This window comes from Ambystoma mexicanum, chromosome 11, assembly GCF_040938575.1.
Source record: "Ambystoma mexicanum isolate Mex_15411 chromosome 11, UKY_AmexF1_1, whole genome shotgun sequence".
Taxonomy (NCBI): domain Eukaryota; kingdom Metazoa; phylum Chordata; class Amphibia; order Caudata; family Ambystomatidae; genus Ambystoma; species Ambystoma mexicanum.
This window is the reverse complement of record NC_090934.1, coordinates 826,853,713-826,872,115: the sequence shown is the minus strand read 5'-3', so window position 1 is coordinate 826,872,115 and position 18,403 is coordinate 826,853,713. Positions and strand designations below refer to the sequence as shown.

The window sequence follows — 18,403 nt, the reverse complement described above, 5'->3', positions numbered from 1 at the left end:
AAGGGATTAAGAAAGATATGGACTTCTTCAGAAAAGGTTGTCTAGATGTGGCGACTGATGGGATAGTGGTCGATAAATCAACCAGAGGGGGGGAGTGTAGAGAAGGGGAAAAGTACTTCTACCGGAAGTACCTACCCCATTCTGCCTATATTTTGGCAGCTGGACATTGCGACATGCGCAAAGCCAATATTGGTAGGTACACCGCGAAGAGTCCTTGAATCAAGGTATCCATTGAGAAAACCCTATATGTATCCGCGAAGAAATGACAGTCTTCTGAAGGAGGTTCCGGAAGAAGTTTGAAGATAAATGAAAGAGAAGACTGGTGATGTCACAATGAAGCAGAAATGATGCACCTAGAAGAGCTGCTAATGTAGAAAGAATATAGACCTTATAGAATCTGATGACAAAGTAAAGAATTGAGCATCATTTATGTGCGGAATGAAGATTGCACGTGCAAAGAAGCACTGGAGAAAATGCAAATCCATTTCATAAATGTATAGATGCAGTAACGGAAGTAGACAAAGTAATAATCATATGGCTGGCTATATGTAGTGAATAGACAGCAGGTGATGCCGCCAATATATATATATATATATATATATATATATATATATATATATATATATATATATATATATATATATATATGTATAGAATCTGGATGTTCCACGACACGTTTTAGCAAACTTAGACCCTGTGAATGAAAGGGCTGGAAGTGTGGTGCAGAAGAATAAAACAGCTAACAGTAAACGAAAATTCGAGAAGGCTTGCCTGGCCCAATGTCAAGAGTCAGGGCCGCCAAGAGCCTGGCTATCTACTCAAGAAGATACAATGAACGTGAGAAGCGAGCCGAGCTCCTGTTTGAGGTGTAATGGAAAAACACTAGAAGTGCCTGGTTTTCTTCATTTAATAGTATTAAATACAATGAAGTAGCTCCAAACGTTGTCTCTAGTCACAGAGTCAGATGAAAATAGACTTTGGGGCGAGCTACAGCGAGACCAGAAGATAAGGCCATGCCTTCACTCCCTTTTATTCTCAAGCACAGTGAGCCTTTGGAAGGCCGAGTTCAACCGCATTAATTGAAAGGCAGACCACAGGAGTTATGATGGATGTTGGGCTAATTGGGTGGGGAGGCATGACCAGCCCAGCCCCCCCGCTTGCGTGCTGCTAGCGAGTGGAATATTCCAGAAGGGTACAAGCGTGCCAGCCAATTGTAGAGGGCCACATAGCAAGGAGCCCTATAGTTTGAGAAGCCAATAGAACATTGTGTATTTTCATGACACGGAAGATGACTTGCACTTGGGGTGAGCTTAGTTGTCCATCTGACCTTAGGGAACCAATCACAATCCTCACCCTTATAGAAAGTATACTTAGATGTTTCCTTTAAGCCTATCACATCCCCTAATAGGTTTTCTTATTTTGCCACATAGTATGACATCACCTATGACACATTTTTAGTATAAAGTAGTGTTTTTTCATGTAAAGCTTCGAGGAACTCTTAAGTGAGTATGTTGTACGGCGTCCGTTGATTCGCATTGTACTCCCGGTTTTAATAAGTGTTATTAAAACAGACGTGTTTTTGCCAACTTCCCGAGTCGTTTTGATTGTTGATGTTTGAGTAAGATCTGCATCCCCATCCATCGGAGATACTGTTACCTCATCTTAAAGGACCTCCGAGTTCAGACTGCTATACAAGATCACTTTACAATATATTACATTGCCATTCATTTGGGCAATAGCACTTATTACAGAGATTAGACAAGTATCGGCCATGAACACTAGATAACAACCTGATATTAATATTGTTAAACTTGAAATAATGGAACAGGACTGGCCTGAACATTGTTGTGGATTATTTGTTTAAACCATTGAGTGGACCCTTTAAGGAAGCCAGCTGAACTGGCATTTTGGAGTTGTACTACGTAGGTTTAGCTGGGGAGCCATTAAGGGTGCTGAAGGTTGGACCTTGAAGATGCATCATGGAGGGGAAGAGCTGGGTATACTGTAGACTCTTCATTTCTTTTGTCATGACATTTTTTCAAGAATTGTTTTAAAGTCAGAGGACCAAATGATGATTACTTGTGCTCAGTGAAAAAACACACAGTAACACACTTGCAACACTGTATGCCTGTTTTTGTAGGGCCTTATTGCAACTGTGGCACATGAGTTAACTTTGAGGGTGTGTATCAACTTTATGCAAAACTTGTATTGTCTTAAACCTACTCTGAAGTTGCATAATGTGACTTTTTAACCAGCTTGATAAAATATGCGTTTACTTAAACCAGTTGTCCCTGTTGACCCCTATTCAATGTGCAGCCCCATGGCCCTCGTCTTCTGTTTTTGCCCCTAACTTGCCCTCCTCAATATTTTTATAGAGAGACGACACCCAGCGCAAGCCCGCAGTGTGACCGGAAGTAGCGGTTAAGCAAATACATTGAAAATTGGATGTCCATTCAAATGCACCAGAACTCAAAAGGCGCCTGGTAGACTTGATAAGATAATGAAATATTCACTTACCAGACACTTCCAATGAAACTGTTCCTTCAGCTTTAGACGGGGTGACAAAAACTACACACTTATAGTCCCCCTCGTCTTCAAACTGTACACGTGGCAGGTGAAGGGTTGCGTTCCCGAGTTTTATTTCCTTTTCCAGCATATTCGACCCAGCCTTCTTTCGATTATGTACTCCTTTTTCACCATCAAATGTATATATTTCTTGTTCTTCATTATTAAGTCTGCGGAACCAGCGAATGCCCACGTTTTTCAAATCCTGGGCAGCCTTGTAATCGGTATAGAATCTACATGGGATGGCCGCAGCTTCGTTCACCAGGACTTTCAGTGGGCCCGCCCTCGCCACTTTCAGGGAGTCTAGAGAAAGAGGCGGGGATTAGAAAAGAGTACACTAGAAGACACAAGGCATGCATGAACATAGAAACAACGTCACATCACTGTGTCAAGAAATGATTGAGGACCACTGTTCAAAGTCAGTCACAAACATCAGCAGTGCCTAACCCTCTGGCCCTCACTGTGAATGCATGTGCTCACCCACTCAGCATACACGTGATCACCTGGAGCACCAGTGCATTCAGACTGTCACAGGGACATCCCATGCACTCTCCTTTACAGCCATTGCTATCCAATGACCTTAAATACAAGACTAACACTCCGCAGACTTCTTTCTCTTTGCTCTCCTCCAAAGTCCAAACTATATTAGATTCATTCTTAAAAAAACAAAACGTATCTACAACAGCGCTGACTCATTAAATCAGAATTGTCATAACTAGAGACAAGCTTCTTAAAACTGTATTATTTCCCCGTTTGGGCAGAGTCCCTCTGTGTTTTGAATGTTATTCTGTTACAATACATACACGGGAGACTAATCTCTGCACGATGCCTGCCAGCGTGTTCGTTTTACATACAATTTGTGGCATCATATCTCGGTTGCACCCAGAAATGCACTCTGCTATTCACTTGTAATAAGTTTGGTCAGTCATCTAATAACATTTAAAGGCCCATTGCCATTTCTAGCAACCAGCACCTAACATCACCCACTGACTGATTGCGAGGGAAAGCGCTCAGTTTCCCCGAGTTATTTCCAAAAAAGGAAGATCTCTGAATTAGTGTAGGGGTTAATGTTTCGGGAGGTGCGCGGATGTGTGCGCCTGTATATACACAGGGATTACAGATTTGCTGACACCCACTCTACAATAATGCTTAGGTTGGGCTTTCTGTGAGGCAGAAGACCAAGTGAAATACAGGGTCACACAGCCGCTCTCCAAAGGACCCGATCCGGGTGTATGAGTAGTCCAAAACTTTTTGAAAAAATATATATTTCAAAGTAAACAAAAAATTATCTTTCGATTGAAAAAATAACAACAATATTAAGATTAAATTGTTTTTCAAGATGGTTTTATCCACAAGAATTCTTCCAAAAAAATAAGTCATAAAAAATGAGAGATCACTAATGCTTTCTTAGTGAGGAAGAAATCGCCACATTCGCTTTTTCAATCAGACCAACAAATTGCCAATGCATTTTGGAATTCAATTTCCTTCATCAGGGCAGGTCTACAGGTCATGTATATGGGTACATAAATTTAACAATGATAAAGAAAACAGCTCATCATGGTACAAAAACCATCACATAATAGTGCAAAAAAACACGTTATAATATCAATTACATACCATTCAGTTGAAGTCGCAGAAGAGGGTGCAGAAGTAAGTGAATAGGGTAGAAAACAGAAGAAAAGAGAACAATAAGGCTCTGTATGATATCCATCGAGAATAGTAAAATGAATGCAGAAAGCATTTTACCTGAGTATGTGAACTTGAATACACGGAATGTAGCGTGGTGCATGTAAAACATGTAAATATCAGAAGCTGCCTGACGTGAATCAGCACAGAAATCCAGCCGTCAGAAGATTGGCTGCAACCAAAAAGTATACGAGTTTGAGGGCCGGTGAAGTCTGTGATTAAAAACAGAATTACAACGTTAACCGCGCTTACCGTGTGCAACGCGGGGGACAGGAGTTCTCCTCTTGCTGTCTCGCGTTCGACTGTGGCTTTCGCATCGAAGCGTTGCCGAGGAAACGCTTCCATTTATTACCACGTGACCGCAAAGCCGCCCAGATGGGCGCGCGGTCACAATTGCAAGGCTGCTATGGAGCCAATGAGCTGATGCTGAGAGGATTCAGACATATACCTGATCTAATAGATGTAAATGGGAAATAATGGAGTGTAAAAAGGAGAAAAGTAGAGAAAGTAAAAGAATGGAAACAGAAGAAATACTCAGTTGTGGATAATGTAAGCCACATAATGAATAGGAAAGAAGTAAGTGTCATACAAATGGTAACATTAAGGGCAGTAAGGAACCAAGCCCAAAATACATGATAGTATGAATGAAATGTTCCTACTGTCGCTGGTGACGTCGAAATGGCGGCACCAGGAACAAGGATCACATAGGTGTTGCTGGAAATTATGTACAATCTCATGGTTGCTGATGTTGAACTCATCCATCAACATCAGCGACCCGTTGTGTGAGGTGTCGTCGAAAGACGGCACCAAGGGTATGCAACAGTATCAAATACACGTGATCAATATTACTTAAATTGAGCTTTCACATTAGCATATTTCAGACCCCTGTTGTATGAGGTGACGTCCGAAGGCGGCACCTTGGGTCCTAGACGCAGTGTCCAGGAAAAACAACAGGATGGCTTAAGGGTCCACAGTCATTTGGTATACAGGATGGCATACACAAGGTAATACTGATAGTTGGAAACCTATTAATCAAAGCAGTATAAATCATAAGAAACAGTGATAATTGATCTCTTCGTTGATTCCATTGGGAGTCAAACTACCAAGTCTATCGATCCAGAAGGTCTCTCTGCGGTTCAACCGCTGGTTCAGGTCCTCGTGTGGACTGTTTCTTGTAAGCACTTCCAAAATAACAAATCTTATCTGAGTCAGGTTGTGTCCATTCTCAACCCAGTGGCGTGCTACAGCCGAGTTGATGTTAGCATTCCGGATGCAAGACCGGTGCTCGTTCCATCTAGTTTTGGCCATTCTTGTGGATTGGCCCACATAGAATTTCCCACACGGGCATTTAATGCCGTAGATGACATTGGTGCTATCACAAGTTCCATAGGTTTTGAGCAGAATCTTTTACCCCGTGCTCGGATGATTAATGGCATTCCCCTTGATTATTGAGTTACAATTAATACAGTGAAGACATGGAAACGTTCCAGTGCGTTGAGTTAAAGGTGCCTTGAGAGGTGGTCTTGTCTGTACCAATTCGTCTCTTAAGTTCCTGCTGCGCTGATAAGCAAACACCGGTAGTTCACTGAATAAACTTTGAACCCTGGTGTCATTTTTCAGGATCCCCCAGTGTTTACTGATGGTTTTTTTGATTTTGTTACTCTGTATAGAAAATTTGGATACAAATACAGGTGTCTTGAGTTCTCTCTTGTTCTTTGGGTTTTGAGTAGATATTAGGGTTTCACGTGCCAGGATGCTCACCCTAGCTGACGCTGAGTCAAGTTCCTCTTGTGTAACCTCGTGCTAAAAAATGTTCTTTCATAATCAGTTGTTGGGCTAAACAGTCTTCAGTGTCGCTGACAATTTTGTTTACCCGTAATAGTTGACTGTATGGGAGATTCCTGAGCAGACTAGGCTGGTGGAAACTTAAACGATGTAAGAGGTTATTGCGGTCAGTAGGTTTGCGAAATAGAGAAGTGCTGTAGCTCGTCGTTTCCTTCTTGATGAGAACATCCAGAAAGGTGATCGTGTCGTGCGTAATTTCCCTCGTAAACTGAATGCGTTGGTCTATGTTGTTGAGATATTCAAAGAAACTGTCAAAATCTACCCTCGTACCTCTCCACACACCAAAAATGTCATCTATGTAGCGGGTCCATAAGTGTATGTCCTTGCTCCAAACCTTTTTGTTGAGAATGTTGTCCATTTCAAACTTGTGCATAAAGCAGTTAGCATATGTTGGTGCCATAGTGGCCCCCATTGATGTCCCTGATGTCTGTAGATAGAACTGATTGCGGTATTGGAAATAAGAATTTTCTGAAATGAACTGTAAAAGGGCCAGAATAAACTCTTTCTGTGCACAGATTTCAGATGTTTGTAATAGTAGCCATTCAACTGATTCGATCCCAAGGTCATGAGGTATCGATGTGTAAAGACTTTTCACATCTATGGTAAACATCAAGTCATCCTGTTGTGGGGTTATAAAATTGAGTTTTTAAAGAAAATGGGTTGTATCACGGGTGTATGTGGAGGTTTTTTGAATAAGAGGCTGTAAGAAGAAATCAATGTAGATGCCCAGTGGTTGGTTGATGCTTTCCATGCCTGCAACAATGGGTCTTCCTGGTGGTTTTCGGGTGTCTTTATGAATCTTAGGTAATGTATAGAAGTTCGGAATTCTGGGGTGGTTGTTGGACAAAAACCTATGAGTATGTTCATTGATCCATTCGAGTTCGAGAGCTTTGTCCAGTAGAATCTTCAGGTTCTGTTTAATTGCAGCAGTTGGATCACAGTCCAAGGTGGCATACACTGTCCTATCCTGGAGTTGTCTGGTGCATTCTGTGTCATAATCAACTGTATCTTGAATAACCAATGCGCCTCCTTTGTCGGCTGGGCGAATGGTTATATTTTTATCACTGTATAGATCTTTAATTAATCTCATTTCGTGGGGTTTCAAATTCCTGTGTGGAGGAGTTTTGTAACTGATCCTTTCTAAGTCGCGGGTCACTAGCTTTTGAAAGAGGTCGATGGACGGGACTGTAATGGGTGGAACAAACCCGCTTTTTGCTCTGAATTCCTGGAAATCGGGCCCCTCTGCTGGTTTATCTTGGACTTCTAATTCTTCAAAGAAGACCTTAAGTTTCAGTTTTCTGATAAATTTATAGAGTTCTATCTTTGTATCGAACAGAGTAGTCCCAAAGGTTGGTACAAAACTAAGGCTTTTTTGCAACGTGTCCTCCTCTGACCTGCTTAGTGGTCGACTGGATATGTTAATGACTAAGTTTTCCTTAACTGGAGTCTTGTTTGAGGTTTGTTCTTTCGGTTTCCTCCTCCCCCTGCGGGTTCTTTTGGGCGGGCGCCTAAAAAAGCCGAGGAGGAAGGTGTTTGTGCTGCAGGACCGGTTATTTGGTTTCAATTTTCTGTTATTTGTTCCGTGGATGTTTCTGAGTCTCGCTGGGCTTCTGAATCAGAGCTGCTGGTGTTGTCGGATGTATATTTGAAAAGCTTTTTAGGTGCTATAGGACCATATCTCTCGGTCCATGTGTAAACTTCATCATTAATGTAATCGTAAGTATCGCGTTTAAACTTCTTGACCTTTTTCTGTTCTAGCTCCGTTTTGTACTCTTCTAGTTTTGTATTTATTTCTAACAGAATGACATCGTATTCCTCCTTGCCTAATGAGCCAACTAGCTCTTTTTCTATGTCTTCAATCTCTGTCTTGAGAGTTATTAGGTTTTTTGAGAGTTCTTGGATAGTTAGCAAGATGAGATCTAAGGAACATCTATTCAAGATCGCCTCCCACTTGCGAACAAACTCCTTGCTTTCTTTACACAGGGTTGGCCGGAGTTGTATACGTAGGCCTCTTGGGATCCGTTGGTTCTTGTAATAGCGACCCAAAGTGATCGCATGTAATTTTCTGTTGATTTCTTTTCGTATGAGGTATTCTAACTGCCTGATCCGTTTGACAGGATCCTTGAGTGTAGTTCCATGTGTACCAATCGATGTATCGCTAATGAGTTCTAATATGGCAGTTGCTTCCTCAGATGAAAACCCTAGGGTTTCTGCACATTTGTTTGATAATCCTTCGGTATCCTCAAACGACATAATAATTCATATGTTTTCGTTTCTTAAAAATACTTCGGGAAATGTGTGCCTCCACAGCGGTGTGTCTCACCAAAAAATGGGGGAGAAAAAGAGCAGGAAGGAAGATGAGTGGGCACCACTTGATTATACGTCCACGTGTTTCAAATATTTGAAATTCTTAAACAAAGCAATACGTTTGTTCCAATAGTTCGTGTCTAAATATTCAGAAGGGAGCTGGCTGAGATGAATTTGGAGACACCCAACTCAAAATACATGTGAGGCAGAAGACCAAGTGAAATACAGGGTCACACAGCCGCTCTCCAAAGGACCCGATCCGGGTGTATGAGTAGTCCAAAACTTTTTGAAAAAATATATACTTCAAAGTAAACAAAAAATTATCTTTCGATTGAAAAAATAACAACAATATTAAGATTCAATTGTTTTTCAAGATGGTTTTATCCACAAGAATTCTATCAAAAAAATAAGTCTCATAAAAAATGAGAGATCACTAATGCTTTCTTAGTGAGGAAGAAATCGCCACATTCGCTTTTTCAATCAGACCAACAAATTGCCAATGCATTTCGGAATTCAATTTCCTTCATCAGGGCAGGTCTACAGGTCATGTATATGGGTACATAAATTTAACAATGATAAAGAAAACAGTTCATCATGGTACAAAAACCATCACATAATAGTGCAAAAAAACACATGTTATAATATCAATTACATACCATTCAGTTGAAGTTGCAGAAGAGGGTGCAGAAGTAAGTGAATAGGGTAGAAAATAGAAGAAAAGAGAACAATAAGGCTCTGTATGATATCCATGGAGAATAGTAAAATGAATGCAGAAAGCATTTTGCCTGAGTATGTGAACTTGAATACACGGAATGTAGCGTGGTGCATGTAAAACATGTAAATATCAGAAGCTACCTGACGCTAATCAGCGCAGAAATCCAGCCGTTAGAAGATTGGCTGCAACCAAAAAGTATACGAGTTTGAGGGCCGGTGAAGTCCGTGATTAAAAACAGAATTACAACGTTAACCGCGCTTACCGTGTGCAACGCGGGGGACAGGAGTTCTCCTCTTGCTGTCTCGCGTTCGACTGTGGCTTTCGCATCGAAGCGTTGCCGAGGCAACGCTTCCATTTATTACCACGTGACCGCAAAGCCGCCCAGATGGGCGTGCGGTCACAATTGCAAGGCTGCTATGGAGCCAATGAGCTGATGCCGAGAGGATTCAGACATATACCTGATCTAATAGATGTAAATGGGAAATAATGGAGTGTAAAAAGGAGAAAAGTAGAGAAAGTAAAAGAATGGAAACAGAAGAAATACTCAGTTGTGGATAATGTAAGCCACATAATGAATAGGAAAGAAGTAAGTGTCATACAAATGATAACATTAAGGGCAGTAAGGAACCAAGCCCAAAATACATGATAGTATGAATGAAATGTTCCTACTGTCGCTGGTGACGTCGAAATGGCGGCACCAGGAACAAAGATCACATAGGTGTTGCTGGAAATTATGTACAATCTCATGGTTGCTGATGTTGAACTCATCCATCAACATCAGCGACCCGTTGTGTGAGGTGTCGTCGAAAGACGGCACCAAGGGTATGCAACAGTATCAAATACACGTGATCAATATTACTTAAATTGAGCTTTCACATTAGCATATTTCAGACCCCTGTTGTATGAGGTGACGTCCGAAGGCGGCACCTTGGGTCCTAGACGCAGTGTCCAGGAAAAACAACAGGATGGCTTAAGGGTCCACAGTCATTTGGTATACAGGATGGCATACACAAGGTAATACTGATAGTTGGAAACCTATTAATCAAAGCAGTATAAATCATAAGAAACAGTGGTAATTGATCTCTTGGTTGATTCCATTGGGAGTCAAACTACCAAGTCTATCGATCCAGAAGGTCTCTCTGCGGTTCAACCGCTGGTTCAGGTCCTCGTGTGGACTGTTTCTTGTAAGCACTTCCAAAATAACAAATCTTATCTGAGTCAGGTTGTGTCCATTCTCAACCCAGTGGCGTGCTACAGCCGAGTTGATGTTAGCATTCCTGACACCGTGCACAGCATTGCCAAGGACACAGAGAAGAAGGTTTTAAAGTTAACAGAAGAGGTAGAGAACCTGCAGAGAGCTCAAGCCAAAAATCCTTATGTTTGCAAGCAAGAGCAATCCATTTTGTGGTCTCTACACATGTGATATGAACTTACAAGACAGAGCCTATTCATTCGAGCAAGACTGAGATGGCTGTTCCCATCGAGCCAAAGGCAGGAAGCTACAAAAGCAATACAGGTCCAAAGCTGAAGGTCGGAAGGCATAGGTGATCAGAAATGGTAACTTATTAGGAACATGCAGCACCTTTGGGGTCATTCCCACTACCTTGAAAAGTTGCACTTGGCCTGGTAACTGTCCAAAGCCCAAGGCTGAGAAGACCCTTTCTGTCCAATCCATAACCACCTTCCAAGCTAAGCTTACACTGTGTTGCACTGGCCAATCACCTTTCACTAACCTCTAAGTTTCTGTTTGTAATACATAGAGGTTGTCTCACGAGAAGCCACCAGATATGGCTTACCCAATAAGCACACTAACACCCTATAGAATGAATACTGTGAGGAATTAGACAAACCGCACGAGGAGAGTGAGCTAGCCTGAGCTTTTTTGATTTTTTTATAATGAAAAGGAATGATGGGAGACCACCCTCCAAGGTCTGTTTGAGGCCATTCCACAAACAGTCCATCTGCTTCCTGCACAAAAAGCATAGTCACATGGACTCCGTTTTGAGGATTCTAATCAGGCATCACACTCCAGACCAGGACTATTGCCCTTAGAGTAGGATGTAGCGCTCAATTAGAATACTTTTTCTTTATTTCATAGAATTCAGACTGAGCTGGCACCCAACCCGTCTCACACCCCCTTTTACAAATACCCTGGGTCACAATGGACCATGAACCAAGGCGGTTGGTGGGAATACAATATTTATTTATTTTAAATTCAAAGAAAATCACACAATTTTAATATTGGGCAGCAATCACCAATGGGGTGATAATTACAATGTAAACTGATGAAATACACTTGGTTGACCTTCTACTAGAACATATCCAAAGCACAGATGAATAGGAGCAATGTTACTGTTCGGGTAGATAGCACCTGAGTTAAGATGTCCCCCTGCAATGCTCCCTCAAACCCCAACTAATCGAATTTTGAATGGATAGAAAGGAGGAGCAGCAAGGAGTCAGGGATACTAGGCAGCAAACGGAATTAAAATCTGACCTTCCCTCACGAAATGGGTTTCAAAACCTTTGCAATTGCAGAAATAACATTCGGAATTGGTAAATAATTAATTTAAATGCGCGGTTGAATAAATGAGATAAATATGAGTTATCACAGTATCAGGGATGTAATAACACTAGCAACTACAAAGCAAGGTACCAACAAAGGGCATACAATTCAAAAATCAAAAATCAACTTTGGAGTGACAACTAAGTGCAGCCAGAATCACACGCACAGAATTCGCATTTGCTAAATTACACAGGTTTAAATGTCAAAAACAGTTAGAAATACAGGTAAAATAGACAGAAATAGACAGAATCGGAATTCGGTTTTTAGGCTGGGTGATAGATGCACATCATAGGGATGATATGAAAGTGAAAGAGTGACTCTAGCTGAATAACTGGATGAGATTTTCAAGGTGAAAGGAAATTTGGTTTAAAAAAACAAGCAGTTAAAAGAGAATATCGGTTTAAAAAGGAAAGGACAAGTTTCACTTAGACTAGATTTAGTGGCTAGATTGTTAAAGAAAGACATGGTACACTCCAAGGTTAATTTGCAAGGTTAACCTTTTCATCCCACGTTCAGCTCTATGTGGGAATTAATTAAATTATTCAAAATATGACTAACGACTTATGCAAAACAGTGATCAGAGTATGGATGGGATTACTTAGGAGGTGGAACAAAGACAAGGTATCAAGTTGGGGTAAGCAATGTGTTGCTATGGGATGGGGTAATTGTAACGCTCACCTGATTCCCGCAGAGGCGCCGGTCTTGACTGGGTGAATGCCGTATCTTCAAAGGTGATGTGTAACACACGGTTGGCTCTTTGGGCTGGACCTCTGTGCACTGTATGTCTGACTCGAAGAGTAGGATGTCTGCAGATAGAAAATATGGGATTAATGAACTGGGGTTATTGGGTGCCTCTCTCCTCTTCCCTTTCTCTTCTCCTGTAGAACCCCAAAGGTTAACGCCCTCACCTTAGGTAAGTGAACGCCGAGCTCTCCATCTGCCTCGGGGCAGGGTGCCGTAACCAGTTTCTTCACTGGATAAGGGTGCAGGCCTCTTGACCTCAGAGGACTGCTGTCCGTCGTTAACTGCACGAACGGTAAGTTCTGGGCACTTCAAATGTCTTAAAAGTCTTTTGTAATGATATCTCTTGTTTTGCAGGGTTCCGGCGATGGCGGATGGCGGGCTGATGAGAGTTGAGGATCGAACCCGCGTGAGGAATAGAAGCGCCTGGAAGCACGTAAGTAAGCGCTTGTAGCCTGCTTCACGATGCGCACTAACTGTCCCTTTTATCTTGCAGGTACAAGTTCGGAGCTTTAGAGAAGCTGAAGGGTGCTGGAATACCCACTGGATTCGGCGTGGGAAGGAGTAAGGGCACGTGAGTAATAAAGTTGCCCAATGTCTTTAAACGCACCTTCTTTTGTCTTTCAGATGCGGGATGCAGCGCCGAAGGCCTCCGGAGCGTGCGAAGAGCTGGTAAGCTTTTGTCTTTCAGATGCCGGAATGCAGTGCGAAGACCTCCGGAGCATGCGAAGAGTAGGTAAGCCTTTGTCTTTCAGATGCCAGAATGCAGCGCGAGGCGTTGGTGACAGCCGATGGACCAGGTAAGAGATGCGCTGCCACTGAAGACCGTAGTGCTAACCTGTTCTTTCTTTGTCTTTACAGGTGCTGCTGAAGACTGGATTCCAGGATGGTAAGCCTTTGTTCCCTTAGGCCCAGGATCAGAAGCAGAAGACACGATGAGCGTTCTGCTGCAGAGAATGCAGAATAACACAAAGCAAGATTCATCCATCGGGTGTGGTTTAAATAGCCTCCTGTAGTGCTTAGGTGTCTCCTTCCACAGCCACGCCTAGGTAAGAAAAGAGTTCCTGCTTTCCAGAAGAGTTCCAGTGTTCTGAACCTAGGGAGTGGCTCCTGCCCCACCCAACAGGAAAAGTAGTCCCAAACAGAAGAGGATCAGGGGTTCAACTGGCAGGTAAGTAAGCAGCATGGTCTGCTGCAGGTAAGTCCACCCAAGCATTATGAGCCCGGCGCTTCCAGCGCTGGGACTGGGCATCTTTATGAGCCTGGTGCCACTGGCGCCAGGACAGGGTCCAAAAGGTCCCAATTGGGACTGGCTGGCACTCGGAACCGGGGTTATGGGTCTGCTTCCAAGGGAGTCGGGCAAGTCCTGATCTTTTGGAAGCAGAGATCATGACAGCAATACTCACAATCAGCGCTTATGTTTGGGATTTTGGGACAGCCAACCAAGTTTCTGGACAGCGAGGTAATATCTGGTAACTGGTCACAGCGGCGGACTCTCCTAACAGAAAACAGCTGGGTAAAGGTCTGATCCCGGCATAGCGCATTCATGCAGGTAGTGGGGCAAGAAGCCGGTCCGGTCACAGGATACTCTCACAAAGGGTACCACAGCTGTTCTCCCTTTCTCCCTGAGTTAGTGGGATTTTGTTATGGGGTTTAGTTCTGAAGGGTGGATCTGCCTGGATAGGGTCAGCTATGCCTTGGCCTGGCAGTAGAATCTGGAATCTTGCAGAGTGAATGTGGAATGTCTGGATACGCAGGTGCTGGAAAATTCCGAAGAAATTGTCTCTTGTCTCTGTGAGCTTCCCCTTTTATAAGGTGGATGACATCACAGGATTATACGGTGGGGCAGACTGAGCCCGGACATGCCTCTTACAACTGGATTGGCCAGGGATGACTGTTATCGCCTTCCTGTCATCCATTTGGACTTCAAGGACATGACATCAGTTTTTATGGTGTATTCTTACAATGCCCAGGCCCTCCCAGAGTTAATTTTGCCAAAAATCAGTTTTTACATAAATTGCACATTTTTACAGTTGTTTGTTTGTTTGTTTGTTTGTTTATTTTATTTGTATAGCGCTGCAAACCCAGAGGTAGAAGGGCGCTTAAGAAGACGGTTACATAAATGTGGAGTATCTTTGTGTTACATACTTAATACATACATCCATACTAGTGTTACATACATATATTGTATGAAGAATACAGTTTACAGTTATATGTTTAACAATATACAGTTGGCAATATACAATTTCGATATACAGTAATTTACAATACATGCAGCAGTTTACCAATCGGGGATGTGGGGTCAGGAGTAAGTCAGTGGTGCTATTCTTTGTTCAGGAGCCAGCTAATAACCTGCTTCCTAAAGATCTGGAAGGACTTGATAGTTTTGATGTTGAGCGGTAGGGTGTTCCAGAGTTGGGAGGCGAGTACTGTGAAGCTGGTCCCTCCGGCTGTTTTTAAGTGGAATCTGGGCACTGTCAAGCATAGAGTGTTGGAGGATCTGGAGGTTCTGGTGGCAGATTTCATGGTGAATATATTAGCTAGATATGGTGGTGCTAGGTGATTAAGGCACTTTTATGTGAGGCAGATGGTTTTCAAGTCAATTTTCTGGCGTATGGAGAGACACTTGCAGGATTTCCTAGCAGTGGAGATATGCTCTCACCTGGGAATGTTGAGGGCTGTGCGCAGAGCATTATTTTGTAGTACCTGTAGTTTGTTGATTACGGATTGGTTAGCACCTAAGTACAGGCTGTTGCAGTAGTCCAGTTTAGATTGTATGAGGGCTCTGACGAGAGTGAGGCAGCTATTGGGTGATAGGAAAGGTCTGCTGGCCCTGATGAGCTTGCCGGTATAGGCTGAGGCTGAAGCGATCATATTAGTTTGTTTGGAGGGGTTAGTGTTGCCATCCAGGTAGAAGCTGAGGGTTTTCAGTTGTGGCGCTCTCGCAAATCACATAGGCAAATGACATATTCCACATAAAGCATGGCAGTCCAACTCCCAGGTCTGTACAACATTGTTTCATCCTAATTTTTTGTTATTTTCAGTGGGAAATATTTCACTTACAATTCTATAATTTGATGCATATGTACGTATTATCATAAGGCATGTCAGTATTGACTTTCAAAGTGGCACCATATACACTTTCCTCAGAATATACAATGTCCTTTCATTTCCATCCCCAACATACTAGTAAAGGCTACCACGTCTTAATTTAAAGCCACAAAAACGGCATTTAAACCGTAAAACATTAGCATTACTGTGTAGTCCAGTGGCAGAAATAAACAGTCTTAAAGTTTATTAATAAAATATCTTTTGAGCCAGATGGCCAGCATTGTCTCCCAAATAAGGGCATCATTTCCAAGGCTGCTCTGGAGTTGGCTTTGAAGCCCCCCAGTTGAAGTTGAGGGGAGATTTCACACCTAAGTGTCCTGGAACTCTATTGTAACAGGCTCAAGCCCAGACGCAAAGTCTGACGAGCGTGTGAGATTCTCCCTCTTAGTCCATTCATAGTTTTCAAGGGGCAGGCCCCTTTGGGGGGAAGGCAAATCCTGTAGCCAGCATATACATGCCCTTTGAAGGCAAGCAGGAAAACCTGTTTTGCTGGTTCCCCAGTACAACAAATGCATTTATTTATTTATGTATTGATTTATTCTTTCCTGGGCCAAAGAGCAAGGCTTTTGGAATAAAACATTAGATTAGATTTCAAACAAAACCCCCCTCACATTCCTATGCAAGGACAGGGCCTTATTCAACATTACACTTTTAAACAGACATTTTTTCTTGTTTGCAAAAATAAACAATTTTTACACTTGTTTCATTCTGCTGGGATGTCACTTTCAAATGCGGCCTTCTTACATTAATTTACTGAATCTTTCCAAAGCCCCAGTCATGTTTCTAATGCACAAGCATCTGTCCAAATAAGGATCCCTTGAAACTGACATATGCACAGAGATATAGGGTTTCTTTTGAAGAGTTTATCTGGGATATTTTGTAGCAAAAAATCAAGCATTTTTCCATATGGCTGGGAGTAAAGTTGTTTGTGATTTCACAGATTTTGCCTGACAGAGCCTGTCATTCAGTGAAAAATGATTGCTTTTGCTGGAGCACAACCTGAATATGGCTGGGCATAGCTGGGTCTCACTGGATCAGGACTGTGTATTGTTGAACAGATGAAAAAGGGCATCAAGCTCCATCATTTGAATGCAAAATATTTCGTTTTCATGGGGAATTTTGGAGCTAGAAGCCAAGCAGGGCTGCTTTTCAACTCTCTTCTTTGATGCACATCAGGAAAAAACTGGCAGCCTTTCTTGGTGTGTTCCCGGTTCCATCTTGCCTCATAGTTGCTTGGCAAACACAGCGCGGTCATTAATTTGGTGACTGCAAAACCCCGTTTTTAAGGCAAGGCGATAGTGCTCAACAGTGCCAGCGCAGCCATTTTGCTGGTAACCGCTGAAGTGTAGATTGTTATGGAGGAGAATTCTGCTGGGTGGGTAAATGTACCCCACATCCTGTAAGACACAGCCTACAGGCACCGTCTTCCCCTGTCATATTCAGCTGGAATGTGACTGCCCCTGGTACATCAAATCATCTCAAGGAGGGGGAAGGCACACCTTCCTCCAGCGTGGGCAGCCTAATTTAAATATCAAAGTCCCGATGGATAGGCGTTCCTTTGTCCTCCAGCTGGTGGCAGTGCATACCAATGAGAGATAATTGAAGCAAGCCTGAAGGGGCTTGGTTGCCGGAATAGACAACAGGAACGGTGGGGCTAACACCCCTTTGGTATGCCATGTGTCAACTTGAAGCTAGTTACCACCACTCTGTATGAAAGGTGGTGAAATGGATGTCTGGGTCCACCATTTACTGTAGGAAAAACCCTGCAGAGCTGACCCCTTTCAGGGGGGAGAAGAATGTGGTTTGGGGGAGACAGGAAGTGTGCTCCTAGAACAGACTTCAAGGGAACGCTGCACTTTAATCAAGAGTCACAGAGGGTTTAGTTAACGAGAGAGACACTTTGATCTACAACAGACAGGGAGATGGGTGGGACTTAGGTATGAGTTGTCACTCCCTTGTCTGTCCTGTTGCAGAGCACTCTGGTCCTGACCTCATGCATAACAGCAGATTGTTGGTGGGGACCCAGGATTGGTTCATTAAGGTAGGCTTAGCCTGCACCAATCAGTGGGGCCCATTTGGCTTTAAAAGAGGGCTGAACACCTCACTTAGCAGATCATCTGAAGACTTTGAAAGAAGTAAGAAGGACTCATTTGGACCCGAGCTGAAGGTACAGTGTACCTCACATCTTCCGCCAGTGAAGGAAGGCCAGGAGTTCTGAGAGGGAAGCAAGATCCCTCCCCTAAACATCTCCCCGGGAACAGAAGGAGATACCAGACTCATAGGACCCCTCCAGCAGCTCCAGAACCGGTACCCAGACAGCACATGGCGGGCCCTGCTGGGTTCTGCCGGCAAGCTTCCTAGGTGGTAAGTGCCAGAGAGTCTCTGGACAAAGGGCAAGGATGTTGCCTGCAAACACTTTCCTGAGATTTGGGCCATCTGCTGTCAGGATCCATCCCTGGAAGCTATGGCAGAAGTGGAAATTATCGCCGCGAAGAACCTTCAGTTAGCAGTCCAGTCCTCATCCAACATGGCTGCCTTTGTTATTTAAGCAAGCCCCGCCCACCTCCCGGCGCGTTATGTGTTATTTTTCCTGTGATACCAGCGCTCGGCTAAAACTCTGTTTTAGCTCCTTCAGTGCCTCCTGCAGTGTTTACCCCTACCCGCTTGCCTTTACTCTCCGCTTAACTTTGTTTTTCTGTCTACCTACTTCCTTAGTCCGTTCACGGCTCAAGACCGTTACGCCTTGCCAGTCTTTTCCTTTGCTTTCGGCACCTTGCCACTTGTACTAGCGGCCTGCCGCCATCCTCGCGTATCTACGTGTTCCTGCCTGTGCCTTTCGTGGATCCAACCTTTTCTGGTAAGTAGGGACT

General features: G+C 43.2%; 1 protein-coding gene across 1 annotated transcript in view; it reads right to left on the bottom strand.

Annotated features, from left to right (window-relative positions):
* Window positions 1-18,403, bottom strand: part of NCR3LG1 (natural killer cell cytotoxicity receptor 3 ligand 1) — a 722,742-nt gene that overhangs the window by 674,232 nt on the left and 30,107 nt on the right. The window contains exon 2 of the mRNA XM_069623776.1: window positions 2,518-2,868. Within this exon, the coding sequence (XP_069479877.1) occupies window positions 2,518-2,868 (351 nt within the window). The remainder of the gene's footprint in view (window positions 1-2,517; window positions 2,869-18,403) is intronic.